This window comes from Pseudorasbora parva, chromosome 9 (genome assembly GCF_024679245.1).
Source record: "Pseudorasbora parva isolate DD20220531a chromosome 9, ASM2467924v1, whole genome shotgun sequence".
In the NCBI taxonomy this organism is placed as follows: domain Eukaryota; kingdom Metazoa; phylum Chordata; class Actinopteri; order Cypriniformes; family Gobionidae; genus Pseudorasbora; species Pseudorasbora parva.
Window position 1 is genome coordinate 19,240,798 of NC_090180.1, and position 18,719 is coordinate 19,259,516.

The 18,719-nt window shown below is 37.9% G+C and overlaps 1 protein-coding gene across 1 annotated transcript; it reads right to left on the reverse strand.

The window, feature by feature from the left end:
- Window positions 1-6,696: 6,696 nt before the first annotated feature.
- Window positions 6,697-18,640, reverse strand: LOC137089571 (sorting nexin-16-like). Its single transcript, XM_067453164.1, has 8 exons — window positions 18,616-18,640; window positions 18,209-18,384; window positions 17,324-17,410; window positions 17,058-17,203; window positions 12,032-12,101; window positions 11,744-11,880; window positions 7,884-7,985; window positions 6,697-7,726 (listed from the first exon to the last, which is right to left on the reverse strand). Exons 2-8 carry the CDS (start codon window positions 18,359-18,361, stop codon window positions 7,621-7,623), a joined length of 801 nt encoding a protein of 266 aa, XP_067309265.1. The 5' UTR covers window positions 18,362-18,384; window positions 18,616-18,640; the 3' UTR covers window positions 6,697-7,620.
- Between the last annotated feature and the right edge of the window lie 79 nt (window positions 18,641-18,719).

The window sequence follows — 18,719 nt, forward strand, 5'->3', positions numbered from 1 at the left end:
AGACTTCTATGTACACAAAAGGCCTATATTTTCCTCAAATATTGTTCACAAATCTGCCAAATCTCTGTTAGTGAGCACTTCTCTGCCAAGATAATCCATCCACCTCACAGGTGTGGCATATCAAGATGCTGGTTAGACAGCATGATTATTGCATAGGTGTGGTCCTTAGGCATGGCCACAATAAAAGGCCACTAAAGCCCTATCTGGATTAGTTTAACATGCACTGTAAAAAATGTTCAATAAGTTATGACAACATATTTTGATGCGTTAAAACAATGTAAAAACACAAGTTAAGAAATGTAAAACTTTTTTATTATATATACAAGTTGTAACTCATTTTTACAGTGTAGGGAGATAATTATTAGGCTACCTATTAAGCAATTAGAGGTTCTCTGTGATTTTCTGTTCGAACGTGCCATCTCGGTAATCATTACGGACAATGACTACGTTTACATGGACAGCAGTAATCTAATTATTGACCTTATTCTAAATAAGACAATATTCTGATTAAGGTGTTTACATGAGTTGCTTTTAGAGTACTCCGTTCATGTTCCCGTTTTACATGTGCTAGAACATAGATCGATTATGGCACGTCATTACGTACCCATGCCACGCTATGTTCTCCAACATCCAATCATAGCGTGACTTTGGCAGGTGTGTTAATTTGATGGGCTCAGTAAACCTGCTAACTTCACCTGCGGGTGTCGCTGTTGGACAGTGTTACTTTACATTAAGAAGTATAACAAAACATGCGTTTTTATAATGTTTTATATCTACATTTACGTTGATTTATTTTTGTAATATGTATTGCCTCTTTTTTTTTTTTTTTTTGAAGAGACACTGCCCCTCTTTCCTCCTTATTGACAGCCTACATTTAAAATAATAGCTTTGATTAATTATGAAAAAGGTTTAAAAATCATGACTCTTTGGATTGTTTTTCCTGCCGTCGAGCCACAGGCGTTCACTGAATGACCCATCTGGTTTGCGATTACAGATACAAACTTATTGTATTTTACTTTTACAATGAGCATAATAATTACAACAAAAATAAAAATAGAGAGAGAGGACGCAGTGTTCACAATGAACAGTCAAGTAAAACACACACCGCCCATAGCAACGACGTTTATGGCAACGACTTTTCAGACTGACAGATCCGTAAAAGATAAACGCGACTTTTCCGCCATTTGTTACTGTTTTGTACACGTTGTTATATTAAGTATAATTCCAATTATGTTTTATTGGCCACAATATTATCGATGATTGTTGAAAGGGGCACTTTTGATTAATTTTCAAAAAGGGCAGAGGCTCGAACCCACAAAGCCTCCCCTCTGCACTTCCCTGTTGTGCGTAACGGTATGTGTCCTGTCACAAAATGCGGTGAAATCTCCGACATGACATTAATAGTTAGATGAAGGTGTGTACATGTCTCTGATAATGCGACTAAAATAGGCATACTCCACATGTCTTAAAGGCACAATATGTAATGTTTCAGCATTAAAAATAGAAAAGATCACTATCTATGTTATATATTTTTTAAAGTTGTGTGTTTACATTATCCCGACAGTTCCAATTAACTTCTAAATCCAGAGAAATTAATATTTTAATTCGAAGACACGGACCGTGTCTTTATTTCCGTTATGTCGCCCGTCTTTCACGTCATATCCACGTTTGCCTCTTGCTTCCTGCGGAACTCGGCGGAACCGCCAAACTCAAAGAGGAACACTGACAGTATAAGGGGAACACCCGTATAAAAAAGTCTGTATGATAATGGATCGTGACTACTCTTTGCCTGTACGTTTTGCCAGCTCAAAGCGCAAACGTACGGGTGAAAAAAAATGACCCAAGAAGATTTTGGGACAGTAGAAGAAGCAAGAGACGTGTAAACCTTAAGCCTTTGAAAGATGGCGAAATCTTCGTGACAAGCTCGGACTGCAGAGAGATATGCTGATCTCGCTTTCGTTTTAATAAACAGGTAATTTAAGTAACCATTCAGCTAACATAATAATCATATAATCATAACATGCTGTATGTTTGCATATTGCATAGCGATCTTGACCACATTGAGACGTGTTTAGCTGAATACGTATACATTTTGTATTGCATCGGCTTTTCAAACAGGCGGATTCTGTGTTTTTGGAGACTGAAACTGAGACTTTTTAAAACTGATTCAAAAGTATATTTCTATCCGTATATTTGGTGACACGATGATGTCATGTGTAAAACGCAGATGGACTAGCTATTATTGGTTTTATATGTAGCTGGAGAAAGTAACGTTAGCTTCATAAGGTAATATGCCACTATCTTGGTCAATTAATATAAGGTGACCGTCACTTTTATCATATGTTAATACTAGCTACATATAATATCGATTTAATAATGATCTACTTATTCATATATCTCTGAGTTCCAAAATAAATGTTTATTAGAATGATTGATGAACGTGGGGAGCGACACAGCGCGTGTTCCAATGAACAACGTATTGCTGGTCCTGGTTCTCTGATTTACTATGTTTTATGTTGGTAATGATAAACTAAATTGAAATTTATTTCCTTATTGAACAGTTGATATACAGAATGTTCGACAATCGCGGATGCCATGTCAACATATCTATAATTTGAGTAACTCAAATTATGAAGCACGGTTAATATGTCAACATAGCCTACCAACTTATAGGTATGTTGACATAGCGACCGCCCGCACAACATTCTGTCTCACACATTAGCAAACGTTACTGATAAGTTTGTTAAGTAACGGTAGCTCGCTGCTATTTCATTAGATTGACATTATATAAAGTGAAAAGCCGTAACTAAACTTAACAATAATAGAGATGTAATATAACAATTACCTTGTCAGTGAACATGTTTTCTGCTGGAGATGCCAGATTCGCTGGTTGACAGTGGCAATAATGACAACAACTCCCATGAGCCTACGCACTTTCCCGACGTCATCAAAGTACGTCTGTTGTTATTATTTTGAATGAGTGACCCCTAGTGGCCAAAAGTTGCATACTGCACGTTTAATCCGATTTATGTTTAGTTAGATTATGACTTTAATCAGATTAAGGTAATTAGAAATCGCTGTCTACATGGTAGCCTCTTAATCAGAGTATTGTCTTAATCAGATTAATATCGGAGTATTGTTGTCCATGTAAACGTAGTCAATGTCAGTATAAGATTACAAATAGTTTGTCTGGAAAAATGCCTTCGGGTAATACCAATCCCGTTCGAATAGACACACGGTAAAAATGTATGGTAAAATTCCATCATTTCCTGTTTAAAAGTTTTTTAAAAACGCGTTTTGCGAGCATGGAGGCGCTTGAAGCATTCGGTTGCGTTGTAGGTGGTGGGACAACTCTGTGGCAAACCTCCATTATTTTCCAGGGCCATATAAGCAGGGCCATTTTTTTGTTAGCTGGGAGATCATCCAGGGACATTTTTTGACATACTCTTTTCAACATACTATGCTTTGGGACACACTTATTCTATTCTCACATACTATTTATTTAGGATGGATAGTATGAACATTAGAATGAAAGCCATGAGGGTAGAGAATTAACTTCCTTCTGTTACTCCTTCTTTACTCCCTTAAATAGTTGAAGACAGAGCGCCCTCTAATGCCCAGGTGAACAATAACAGTGCTGCACTGAGAAGCAAGGCTACTAGTACAACAGGAACAGGGAAACTGTTACAAATCAATGTTTTAAAGTGACTACAACAAAGGAACACAAATGTGTAACTCCATAGATTTTTATAATTCTGTCTCTTCAGTTGAAATGCCAAGTGCATGAAAGCATGTCTGGTCAGGATTTTCCACGCAGACACATTTTGAAGTGAAACACTAGCAGTTATTGTTATTATATTTAGACAAGGTTTTTTTTGTTTAGTTTTTTTGTACAAAGATGTGGTGGACACATTTTTATACCCAAATCAGGCTGAGAAAATAGCTGCTCCACCTTTTCTATACATGTTGTGTGGATAGACATGCATACTTGTTTAATAGAGGCCAGCTGGTAAGAGCTGTGCGAAGCAGTTTTACAAACAGATGATTCAGTTATTAAATAAGTGTTAAAAAAAAATATCTACCACAAACGATACATGTATGAATAAAACATCCAGAACATTCTTACATGGAAATATTCTTGCCCCACTTTTCGTTTTCCAAGAAGTTTTAAGGTTTCTGGCTGCATGACATATTTGTGATCATGTCTATTGGGGGATTCAGAAGGATCTGGGTGTATAAATGTACTCTGCAGTCCAAATCACTAACAAAATATCCATATGTTCATAATGAGAGTAATCCAAAACAGGGGTCCGTTATTTGTACGTCGCTAACTCGGTTAGCTGGATTTGATTGTTGACGATTTGTCATTATCTTGGATTGTCTGGTTCTTAGAAGCTCGACTCCTCGCTGTCCGTAAACTCAACCCTTCTGAGAAGCAGGCTTATTTCATGTAAACAAGAATAGATTGCATCTTGAGGTGATACTTAAAATCTGTCCCAGCCAATGCTACTTTATTCATTCATTACTGTTACAGGGGCAATCATAATTTTAAATAATAATAATATAAACATTTATTTGAAAATAATATTATAATGTTGTGTATATTACTAGTGACCGCCATTTGAATGATATATTTATTTGTAATGTAATAATTATTATATATTTTTTCTTTTTTAAGTTTCACACACGTTTTACAGTTAATTTGAGTCATGATGGATATTATGGGATGGCTTCATGCAGTGCAGAAGAAGCAGATCACTTCATCTTGACCCTTAAGAAACTTTAATAGTCACATAACAAATCTGCTTTAAATTGAATTAAACATTAAATGAATACCTAATTACATCATTGAAATAAAAAAAATCGGAGTATACTAAATTGGTAATATAAATAATTGGGAATCATGTTTAAAAAAATAAAATAATCTTTTTCCACTTAACATCTGGTACCATTTTTGGGATTTCTGCCTGGATTTGGCCTACCAAAATTGAAAAGCTTCCCACACACACAGGTCTAAGTTCAAAATGTTGGTGTCATTTTACAGGAAACCCTTTGAAGTTACATAAAACTGCTAAAAGTCATAAACATGTAAGTATATGTTGTCTAAGCTGTAATAACCCCTCCAAAAATTAGGGGGGCTATATATATATATATATATATATATATATATATATATATATATATATATATATATATATATATATATATATATATATATATATATATATATATATATATATATATATATATATATATATATATAGTACAGGCCAAAAGTTTGGACACATTACTAATTGTAATGTTTTTGAAAGAAGTTTCTTCTGCTCATCAAGACTGCATTTATTTGAGCAAAAATACAGTTTTTTTTATATATATATATTGTGATATATTATTACAATTTTAAATATTTGGTTTTCAATTTATTATACTTTAAATGATAATTTATTCCTGTGATGCAAAGCTAAACTTTCAGGATCAGTGTCACATGATCCTTCAGAGATCATTCTAATATTCTGATTTATTATGAGTGTTGGAAACAGTTCTGCTGCCTAAAACGTTTGATGAATAAAATGTTCAAAAGAACTGCATTTATTCAAAATAAAAACATATTTACTTCTACTATCGATTTTTTTAAAATCAATTTAACAAATCCTCGCTGAATAAAATTATTATCAAAAAAAGAAAAGAAAGAAAAAACATTTTCTGACCCCAAATGACTGACCAGTAGTGTGTATTGTTGTTAGAAAAGATTTCTATTTTTTAAAACATTTGCTTTTTTTATTTATTTATTTTTTTACTTTTTATTCATCAAAGTATTATAAAAAAGTATCACGGGTTATGATAAAATATTAAGCAGAAGAACTGTTTCCAACTTTGAAAATGAATCCTCATATTAGAATGATTTCTGAAGGATCATGTGACACTGAAGACTGGAGGAATGATCCTGAAAATTCAGCTTTGATCACAGAAATAAATGATCATTCAAAGTATAATAAATTGAAAACCAATTTACAATATTTATAAAAAAAATCTGTATTTTTGCTCAAATAAATGCAGGCTTGATGAGCAGAAGAAACTTCTTTCAAAAACATTACAAATAGTAATGTGTCCAAACTTTTGGCCTGTACTGTATGTATATATATGTATTATATATATATATATATATATATATATATATATATATATATATATATATATATATATATATATATATATATATATATATATATATATATATATATATGGTGGACGTTTCACCCAAAAAGTCCAGGTAAAACGTACCTGGAGGTAAATATTTCAGGTGTTGCAAAAATGTAGGCCGAGTCTTTTCCCATCGTATTTATAATCGTATTCCAACGTATTTCCAATGAGGTTGGTTTGGTTTCCACTAAATTCCAGAACATAGTGGAAAAATGAATTTTGTCTGTGTCATGTTGTATGCAATATTTACTCAAATGGATCTGAAGGGATGACCCCCCCCCCCCCCTTCGACCACCATATACAGTGGTATAAATGCAATATTCCAGTGTCATTCAATTAATTGAATATGCTGGAAACAGCCCAAACTGTCTGCAGGATGCTAGAGCACACAGGGCCTGAGTTACACACTTTCAAAAAATCCTATATTTACATGCTTATCACTTTTAGCAGTGCTTTACATAACTTCAAAGGGTTTCCTGTAAAATGACACCAAAACTGGATGTGTGTATAGAAAGCTTTTTAATTTGGGTAGGCCAAATCTAGGTGGAAATATACCAGAGTAAATTAGTGTTAATACATTACATACCAAAGTGATGCATATCTCCAGAAAGTAGAGACTCTAAGATTTCAAATGGTATGAGCTATACATATGAGGTCACAGCTCCTCCACAGACATTTAAAATTGAAAGTATATATATGACAATGTCTTTCTGGACCCTCTACAGGGTCCGTGGATTTTGAGTGGTTGAGTTGGTTTGGTCATTTTGCTGTTTCCTTTTAAAGGTACAAATGATTATTATTATTATTATTTATTTGTTCTCAAGTTTTATGCCAGGCGTCTATTTAATTATATGATGTCACTACGTTGCTGTCTTGCCGCCAGCCATTCGCTGATTATTGATCGTGGTTTCGAGTATTGATACATCTGCCCTCTTTATTTAACTTAAACCAGATATTTTAATCCAATCCGTAAATTTGTTTGAAGAACCAAATTAGTCAGAATTCAGTTATTAGAAGATCTGGGATCTGTCAAATTGTCTCCGATGTATTAAGCAACTTAAGGACCCTGGAGTCAAATATCTGGGTAATGTAGAACATGTATGTAAACAAGATTGTGACATTGCATCATTGGCTACTATAGTCTAGTGTGAGTTTGACACATGTGTTCTATAAAAACTCTATTAAACAAATATTTCATATCAAAAAAACATATTTCAGTCGAGTCATTAAAAGTGTTTGTACTCCAAATCATTTTCTGGCTCCAAGCAGTTTGGATTAATCCAAAATAAACACAACAGGTCTTCTGTTCTTATTACTGACTAAGAACAAACAGACATTTTGAAGAAAGTGCCCGGTATTTGCTGTTGTTTTCCTGGCTTTCTTTTAATTTATTTAAAGGGTTACTTCAGCGGTTTAGCATTAATGGAGTTCTTGGCATGGTCCTCCAGAACTGTGCTTTTCGGGACTGTCAGTTGCTGATCCACTCCAACACGCTCCATGACTCCTCATGAACCCCAATTCAGAACTGAAGAGCGATACAAACAGTTTAATAGGACAAAATGTTCCCCTATTCTTCCAAGACACGTCTTTTTTCTCAGTAAGATTATGGAATGTTTATAATAATCCACAACTAGGCTTTGTTCCAAAGGGAGTAAGAGGCAAATGCATCAGTTATTTGGTACCTTGGTCTCCTGAGTATGTCTCTTTCCACTTCATTATATTCCTGTTCTGTTAAAAAGTCTCCCGTCTCTTTGTTTGGCTCCTTTTGGATTCTATGCATGCCACTGTGTGGGGTTAAACAGGAAAAAGTCAAAAAAACAAAAAAAATAGTCTTCATTTAGCTATAATCTTAAAGGGTTGGTTCACTCAAAAATTACAATATTTTTTATGAAATCTGAGAGCTGTCTGACACTCACATAGATAGCAAGACAAGGAACACTTTCAAGGCCAAGAAAGATAAAGACCAAACACACCATGTGATTCCAGTGGTTCAACCTGGAAACATGATTTCTGCAAGTCTAGCTCGATTCTTTTCCACCGGCTGTAAGGTGAAGACCACATGTCCAAAGATTCTGAGCTCAAACCTGGCGTCATCAAACTACACTTGTTTTGAATAGGCGTCCTCTAGTCTAGTGAATGGAAAAATTACATATAGTGCAGGTTTAAGTATAATTGGGTCCCTGGTGCATCTACCAACCCAGAAAACGTAAAAAAGGACAAGCCACTAACTTTGTTTTGGTAAGCGTTTTCCTTCTTATCTTAACTCATCTTGTTAACCTCACCCCAGTGTTTCAGTTGTTGGTTGTCGGTTGTTGTTCATGCATGTGTGTTCCTGTCATTTGTTCAAGCCTGCCTGCTGCAGATACTCTGACTTCTGGATTATCTATTTTTATGCTTTTAATAAGTGTTTGTGCTGCATTTGGATTCTCACTGCAATATACCCCTGCTCACATCACAGCTGTAGTCAGAAGTTGGTATTTACAACATGGATTTATAAATGATATGTGAGGTATTTTTATGTTGAAACTTCAGACACATTTTGGGGACACCTGAGACTTCAATTACATCTTTTAAAAAGGGCGTAATAGTTCCCCTTTAATGTTATGAAGCGACGGGAATATTTTTTGTGTGCAAAAAACTAAAATAACGACTTAATTCAACAATCTCTTCTCTTTCTGTTCTTCATTTAGCATCTCTTTCTAAAGTTGAACCCCGAAGTACTGCAGTTTTTAATATTTGAGTAGCACAGGAGAATGACGTTGAACAGAAGAGACTGTTGAATAAAGTCATTATTTTTATTTTTATTTATTTTTTCACTAAATATCCCCGCAAAATATAACCACTGTAGTCACATGGACTATTTTAACAATGTCTTTACCACCTTTATGGGCCTTGAAAGTTGCAATGATGTTGCTGCCTATGGCTGGTTCAGAAACCTCTGATTTTATCAAAAATATCTGAATTTGTGTTCTGAAGATGAATGAAGGTCTTGTGTGTTTGGAACGACATGAGAGTGAGACATCATTTTAATTTTTGGTGAACTAACCCTTTAAAAACCTGGGTTTAAATTCTGAATATACAGTCTTGTTCAAAATAATAGCAGTACAATGTGCCTAACCAGAATATTCAAGGTTTTTAGTATATTTTTTATTGCTACGTGGCAAACAAGTTACCAGTAGGTTCAGTAGATTCTCAGAAAACAAATGAGACCCAGCATTCATGATATGCACGCTCTTAAGGCTGTGCAATTGGGCAATTAGTTGAATTAGTTGAAAGGGGTGTGTTCAAAAAAATAGCAGTGTGGCATTCAATCACTGAGGTCATCAATTTTGTGAAGAAACAGGTGTGAATCAGGTGGCCCCTATTTAAGGATGAAGCCAACACTTGTTGAACATGCATTTGAAAGCTGAGGAAAATGGGTCGTTCAAGACATTGTTCAGAAGAACAGCGTACTTTGATTAAAAAGTTGATTAGAGAGGGGAAAACCTATAAAGAGGTGCAAAAAATGATAGGCTGTTCAGCTAAAATGATCTCCAATGCCTTAAAATGGAGAGCAAAACCAGAGAGACGTGGAAGAAAACGGAAGACAACCATCAAAATGGATAGAAGAATAACCAGAATGGCAAAGGCTCAGCCAATGATCACCTCCAGGATGATCAAAGACAGTCTGGAGTTACCTGTAAGTACTGTGACAGTTAGAAGACGTCTGTGTGAAGCTAATGTATTTTCAAGAATCCCCCGCAAAGTCCCTCTGTTAAAAAAAAGGCATGTGCAGAAGAGGTTACAATTTGCCAAAGAACACATCAACTGGCCTAAAGAGAAATGGAGGAACATTTTGTGGACTGATGAGAGTAAAATTGTTCTTTTTGGGTCCAAGGGCCACAGGCAGTTTGTGAGACGACCCCCAAACTCTGAATTCAAGCCACAGTACACAGTGAAGACAGTGAAGCATGAAGGTGCAAGCATCATGATATGGGCATGTTTCTCCTACTATGGTGTTGGGCCTATTTATCGCATACCAGGGATCATGGATCAGTTTGCATATGTTAAAATACTTGAAGAGGTCATGTTGCCCTATGCTGAAGAGGACATGCCCTTGAAACGGTTGTTTCAACAAGACAATGACCCAAAACACACTAGTAAACGGGCAAAGTCTTGGTTCCAAACCAACAAAATTAATGTTATGGAGTGGCCAGCCCAATCTCCAGACCTTAATCCAATTGAGAACTTGTGGGGTGATATCAAAAATGCTGTTTCTGAAGCAAAACCAAGAAATGTGAATGAATTGTGGAATGTTGTTAAAGAATCATGGAGTGGAATAACAGCTGAGAGGTGCCACAAGTTGGTTGACTCCATGCCACACAGATGTCAAGCAGTTTTAAAAAACTGTGGTCATACAACTAAATATTAGTTTAGTGATTCACAGGATTGCTAAATCCCAGAAGAAAAAAAAATGTTTGTACAAAATAGTTTTGAGTTTGTACAGTCAAAGGTAGACACTGCTATTTTTTGAACACACCCCTTTCAACTAATTGCCCAATTGCACAGCCTTAAGAGCGTGCATATCATGAATGCTGGGTCTTGTTTGTTTTCTGACAATCTACTGAACCTACTGGTAATTTGTTTGCCACGTAGCAATAAAAAATATACTAAAAACCTTGATTATTCTGGTTAGTCACATTGTACTGCTATTATTTTGAACAAGACTGTATATGATCGCCAAGCTTTTACATAGACTGGAGTGGCATAAAAGTGCATTTCACCTAATCATACAACTCATTTAATCCTATAAATCCTACTGTATCATATTTTATATGCAAATCTAAAGCCTCTAAAATATTCACATGAGCAAACCTACATAAAACTTATTGTACAGAATCTGCTATGTCTTCTGCCATCTGATTGGTAGTTTTGTTTTTGGTCAGATTATTATTTCATGTCAGGCTTTAAAGGGTAAAAAAAAAAAATACCATTCTGAACTTGGTATTAAAGATCTAATGCAAATAAAATGTAATGAGCATGACATCTTCTGGTCACCATGATTATGACAAGTACGACATGTGCTTGGATCGAAAATGTATTGATCCTGGAACAACATTTGTCTGAAAATTTGGTCCTGACCCTATCCCTACCCCTAAACCTAACTCTACCCATAAGTTATCCCTAAATGGGAGGAATAAAAGTTGAATAAAACTGATTTAGAAGAACCTTACCCTGGTTGTTAGCCTAAACTTGACATAAACGGGTTACTTTTCCCTTAAACCTTAATTGAAATGTTGTTTCAGGATCAACAAAGATTTTGATCCAGGAACATGTACTTGGTGAAATCATGTGCATGACACTTCTGTATTGCTAAAAGCAATTCGTGTTACTGATACAGGCTGTGGGCTCAGAGGATTTAGTATTGCACTTAATCAAATTAGATTTAATTTCCTTGAGCATAATAATCTTTTTTTTTTTTGTCATTCAGCCAGAAGACAAAATCAACCTGCTTGTCCCTGTTTCCTAAGCAACCTCAAAATAGATCATGTTGCGACATTACTTTTTTCTTCTCTCAGGCTGGCTAATTTGGAGTTCTTTGTGCAGCAGAACATTTCTCAGGGACTCAGTCTCTCTCCCGTTGTCCATTAAATCTCTCTGAAGGCAACAGTTGGTCTCTTCCAGTGTCTCACAGAAGGCCTTCAGTTGGAACAGTGGGAGAAATTGATTCGTTAATTTTGTCTTTTGATTATTGTACGTGCTCAGGGATGTGTCCAGATAGCTGGTGTCTGGATGCATCAAATTTGGCTGAATGCAAAAGTATTACATTACAATAACTGAGCGGGCTTACCCATTTCTCTCTGATATCGCCAAAAGCATCAGGTGGGTCATCCAGACATAAGAATTCTCTGACAGGCTCGCTTTAGAGAGAAAAAAAACAATACCACATGATTTTCTCAAAGTGTTACATTGTGACAGCAAATCATCGCTTTATAGTGTTTGTCAAGCTTTTTGTCATTTTAATACATATATCTATGTAGACCCTAAGCAAGACATGGGGATGGAAAAAAATAACATGGGAGGAAAAAATATACTTCAATAATCTTGCGAAACTGTTACAATAATTTTATTTTCTATAGCGCCTTGAAAAAGGCCTCTCAAAGTGCTTTACATAAAAGTTGAATCACACAATATATGTGAACAACATACAAATTTATTAATGTTCATAAAAAGCCATCCTAAAGAAATATTTCAATGTATGATGTAAAAGAGTGTAAAGGAATAGTTCACCCCAAAAATGAAAATGATCATATAATTTACTCACCCTCAAGCGTATATATCACCCTCTAGGTGTATATGACTTTCTTATTTCAGCTAAACCAGATTGGAATTATTTAGTGTGTAATGTTGAATACACACACACACACACACACACACACACACACACACACACACACACACACACACACACACACACACACACACACACACACACACACACACACACACACACACACACACACACACACACACACACACACACACACACACACACACACACACACACACACAGGTCCTCTAAAAAAATTAGCATATTGTGATAAAGTTCACTATTTTCCATAATCTAATGATAAAAATTAAACTTTCATATATTTTTGATTCATTGCACACCATCTGAAATATTTCAGGTCTTTCTATTGTCTTTTTATTCATCCGACCAATAAAAGAAAAGTGTTTTTAATACAAAAAAGTCAACCTTCAAATAATTATGTTCAGTTATGCATGGCTACATTTATTTTAAACACTGTTCCTGAACATTATAACCCCAATTCTTATCTGTGTGCTGCACATTTTACAAATTACAGCAACTACCGTACAACACAGGCTACGCACAAAAGCTTCTTCTGAAATGGAGCAGTTCCCACTTTGTTGGGACAATCTGTTGTTTGTGGATCACAACTTGTGTCTTATTATTTCTAGTTACAAGTTGTATGTTGTTGCTATGATGTAAACAAAGGACAAAGATTTGCCTCCGATTGCCTCATAGCAAACAGTGTAAATATGCTGTTTACTGTAGCTTTTGTAAGCTCTTTTGAAAGGCTGTTCACCGCCTCTTAGGAAAATGAACCATGGTTTCCTTTTCAGTCGATCAAGTTTGACATACGTCAAATTGTGTACTGACAATTTGGGATATTGCATAATAGTGTGTACTAAACGAGTCAATGAACATTGGTCTGCAAGATGTGCATGTCACACTCCGCCCCGCAGCACAGGTATAAATTAGGAAGTGCAGACAAGCGCACCTTTGTCTTTTGTTTCGGAGCCAAGCAGTGTTAAAGGGTCATGAAACCCCAAAACACTTTTTTTGAGATGTAAACAGATATGTATAGGCTGCACATCATTGAAAACACTAAAGGTACTCATTAATGGTATTCATATGTGAAAATAGTTATTTTTGCATTTTTCAGAGCGATTTCTGTCTTCCGGTTTGAAAAGCTTAGTCGGAGCAACGTCACAAATGCTGACGTCGGAGCGGCCTTTTCGGCCCAAGTATGGGCTGCTGGGCACATGCTGACGTCGACCGCTCCGAGCGATTCTCGATATATATTCATGACATAAAGCTCATTCAGTCCAATCCCTGCGCTGTAGTATGCATACAAGATAATTTTGTTAATATGCATGAGACAGTCACTTCTGTCAGGGTCGTCTTCCATCATTATTGTAGAGATATGGTGGGGAAGTTTTGGAAGCAGCGTGCGGAAAAGTCACGGAGGAAAGCTAGGCGTTGTGCTGATACGAAATAACGTAAAGGGCGCCGAGCGAGCTGTAACCGGCGCCGTCTTTGGAAACATGTGCTACTAAGGCTCGGTAAAGTAAAATTCACCTGAGGAATCGCACGCCGAACCTGCAAGCGTTGACTATCTATGTCAGGAGTGCAAAATAACCAATCTGTAATCTGTAGGCTAATGAACAAAAGCCACGTCCTATCCGTTTTATTTGTCGTCACAGCCATGCACTAAACCGCATGTGTTCGGGCTCTTAGTGAAACAGTGTGCATATTTGGACAAATATAGATTTAGCTGCCGAGTGATAGACAGCGCGGATCATCACGGCAACCCAGCGCGCGTCGCTCTGCTTCAGATGCGCGGTCGAGACTAGCCTCAAACCCCTTCGCTTTTACCCCGATCTAGAATTACACATCTCTATCACATCGCATGTTGGGTGGTTCACGTTCTCTTATCACGTCGGCGCGTTGTTCATCTTGCCAAACAGCGTACATATTTGGACAAATATAGTTTTATCACGTTTGCAAAATATTTCGTCATGCAGAATAACATTTATTTTCATTTCTCACTGAATTATGCTGGTTTGAATATGAAGAGCTGAATGATTTGCGATCTCTGCTGCACGCCACATAGCTCTCTTATTCGCTGTACTCATCCCTCATTTAATCCTACTGTGGTAAACAATGCCAACGTGAACCAAGAACATGTCTCAGAACCGCTGTAACTGCTGCTATTGGTATCGCTAATCTTAATGTACCTAATGACACTCCCCTATTTATGCAAACATTCCCTCTTTCCACACAATACCATCCCACCTTTTCACAGTCGACCACTCTCCTTTTAACAAGCTTTTTCAAATCGAAGGTGTGAAAAAACACCGCTGCAGCAGGGGGGTTTCATGACCCTTTAACTGGTTTTCTCTGGAGAGTGTGACAATATAAAGAGCAGAAGAGGTCCTTGACATAGTGTTGGAGAGAAGGCACTTCAGCGGCGGCTGCGGGCTCAAGTGATCTATGTTCTGATTCATCAGCTGGTTGCATCGCCGAGCGACTAAGGGGATGGAATGCTCGGTTGGTCAGGCGATGGCCACACTTGTGATCCACCTATGGCTCCACCTGGCCGACATGACGGTCACAAACAAGTATCGGTTACCTATTCCTCCGGGTCCCACGCGGGCACGTCTGGCTGTGTGCAACACTATGCCTTGCCACCCTCAGCCTCCTCTCATAAAACACGCCATCTAAACATGCCGTCTCACACACCACCTGCCTCACTGTGGAAACGCTGCTCCCAGCACGCAGACCTCACTTCGGGGTGTTGGAGTAAGATCCCTGTGTTACACCTCATTGACCCCCTACGGGTGCATCTGTTGTGCCGTTGGTCCCGCTGAGGTGGAGTCTGGGAGCCTGGCTAGCACTTCCCAGCCCGTTTTGTTGGCCCATCTGCACTATCGGACTCTGCTACACGATTCAGTTCGTCCGACGTCCCCCAGTCTTCAGGGGCATTCTGTCCACCCACGTGCTGACGGAGAATGCTCCTGTGCTTTAGGAGGAGCTCGAAGTCGTACTGGCAAAGGATGCGATCGAACCAGTCCCTCCAGCCGAGATGAGGTTGGGCTTTTACAGCCCTTACTTCATCGTACCCAAGAAAAAAAGTGGGTTACAGCCAATCTTGGACCTGCAAGTCTTGAGACCTACAGTCATTCAAGATGTTGTTGCAGTAATTGATTTTCAAATTCAAGAGGCGGGCATATCTGTACAAGGTCCTACCCTTGGGCTATCCCCATCAGCCCTCGTCTTCATGAAAGATGAAGATGCGGCAATTGCTCCCATGAGAGAGTGTGGTCATGGTGCTCAGTCACCTCAACTAGTTGGGTCTTCGAGCACTGGCTTCATGGCCGGGTCCCGAGATGGGCATGGCAACGCGGCACGTTCCGTGTGGCTGTCACGCTGAGCTGCAGTCGTACCCTCACTTGGTGGTCGGACCCATCATTCCTGAGGGTGGGTGTTCCCATAGAAAAAGTGTCCAGGTATATTGTGGTCTCCAAGGATGCCTCCACCACTGGGTGAGGGGTTCATGTACAACGGCATGCATTTTCGGGTCTGTGGACAGGGCCTCAACTGCAGTGGCACATTAACTGCCTCAAGCTTGCAGTATGTCTTGCACTCAGAGGGCTGTCAAGAGGCAAGTACGTACAGGTCTGTATGAACAGCACTGATGTCAACCATCAGGATGGTCTACGCTCCTGTCTCATGTCGCAACTCGGCCGCCATGTCCTTCTTATGGAATCAGAAGCATCTACGGTCACTTTGTGCCATTCATATACCAGTTATGCTCAACCATGCAGCCGACGAGCTCTCACGGCCGCCTCAACTCAACCCATTGCCAGTGGTTTTACTCCCTGACTTTGGGCACCCTCGGCACGGATGCACTGGCTTACATCTGGCCCCAGGGCCTACGTAAGTATGCGTTTCCCCCAGTGAGCCTTCTTGCACAAACATGGTCTTGTTGGTTGCACCATATTGGCCCAACTGGACCTAGTTTCCGGAACTGATGCTCCTCGCGACAGCTCCTCCTTGGCCCATTCCCCTAAGGAAGGGCCTTCTGACTCAGAGACGGGGGACCCTCTGGCACCCACTTCAGGGCATGGTAGACACCATCACTTCCGCTAGAGCTCCCTCTACGAGGCACCTCTATGCATTGAAGTGGAACCTATTTGTAGACTGGTGCTCTTCTTGACAAGAGAACCCACAAACTTGCTCGATTAAGTCAGTGCTTTGCTTCCTGCAAGAAGGGTTGGAGAGAAGGCTGTCCCCCTCCACCCTTAAAGTATATGTTGCCTCTATCGCTGCACATCACGATGCAGTTGATGGTCCTTGGGGAAGCATGATCTAGTCATCAGGTTCCTGAGGGAAAGACTAGAACCCTAAATCTGCCTTGTCCTCACTCTATACCCTCTTGGGATTTGCCTCTGGTACAAAAAAAATCTGTTTTGCTGAAGAAAGAAGGGTTTGGAACGGCATGAGGGTGAGTAAATGATGGCAATTATTTTGGAGGCTGTTTCTAAACAGAGAAATGTCACGTAAGTACCTATTTATCATGTCTTTTTGAGCAACCAGGTGCTGTAGAAAGTCTTGTAGGCCCAGTTGTCTCTCTTCTAGAAATTCAGCATTGAAGTTTTTGAACCAACGCTTGGGTGGTAAGACGACGTTAAACACAGGAAATGTCTCCTTCAGCTGAAGACGCATACATAAAAACATAAAGGTACTCACATCTAAAAGAAGGAAATACAGAGGAACAAGTGAACCAGTCTCTGTTACTGCACTGTCAGCTGACATGAGTCACCTGAGCCTGACCTTATCATGTAGTCGAGAGAAGTCTGTGTATCGTCTAAAAATGTGCCAGCTCTCGTCAGGTGCTCGCCTCACTAAGATCTTGTAGACCTAAAATGTGCAGGAAGAGAACAACATGTCCTCTTTATCACTGCATTTGAATCATAACAGATACAGTGACATTTTTAAACTGTTTCCATATAAGATTCAATGTATCATATTCAACCTTACATGACTATAATTAAAGGGATAGTTCACCTAGAAAATGAAAATTCTGTCTTTATTTACCCTCGTGTCGTTTCACTCTCATTAGACTTCTTTCCTCTTCAGTAACACTTAAATGCATTTCAGATATCTGTACCTCAATTCAAAGTCCATGAAACCAAAATCATGTCAATCAATGACTTGATTCATAAGGATTATGTTTACAATGTTTAAAAAAAATTTTTTTATTGTTATTGTTTGGATTATTCAGTGAAGTTTCAATGGAGCGACAGAAATGAGGTTTCATAATAAAAAATATATATATCTTCATCAAAATATCTTTATGGGTTTGTAACAACTTGTGAGTAAACGATGCCAGGATTCTGTCTGTTTTCACATAAAGGCACTGTGTGGATTTAGGAAAAAAACTTTGTCTTTTGTCCGTCTTTTGTAGATGTCTGTACATCTCCAGTCAACATTCTTTTAAAATGCATGCAAAAAATAGCACATTATTCATAATTTCTAATTTTGTGTTCCAAGAAAGAAACAAAGTCATACACTGTTTGGAACAACATGACGGTGAGTAATAGATAACAGAATGTTCATTTTGAGGTATCCCTTTAAAAGTTAGCAGACTATCTGTTAAACAGACTATCTAATATAAATTGAACAGAGTGAAAAGAGCATGCATAAGCAACTCCTTACGGTGAACTTTGTCTTTTCCTCCATAACCTTATAGCCAAGCAGGGTGACCTTGAGCGTCTTCTCTTCACTTCTCCCTCTACAAAATCCATCACTGTAATACTCCATCCCATTTCCTCTTCTTATAACTTCTGGACTGTGGTTCTGGTAAAACATGCTGCAATATTGGATCCAATGTTCTTAGAAAAGAATGAGGACTGAAATGAAGGATTGTTTAAAAAAACAGCAATTTCTTAAATGATTGTTTAAATCAATGGTTATAAGAAACCATTCAAAGTATTATTTCACTAGTTAATCTAAAAGATTAAGTCACAGCATTAGTAGACTTATTTCAAGTATGACCACAAGCATCTAACAGCACATGATAAATAAGTTGTTCGATATGATAAAGAAGTTGTTTTCTCTCTTACCCAAAGTAGCTTGATAATCTGTTTGAGTGTTTTACTGGTTTGGGAGCTGGTACAAAAAAGAAAAAAAAGAAAAACCTAAATCTAATGTTAGCAGAAGTTAAATA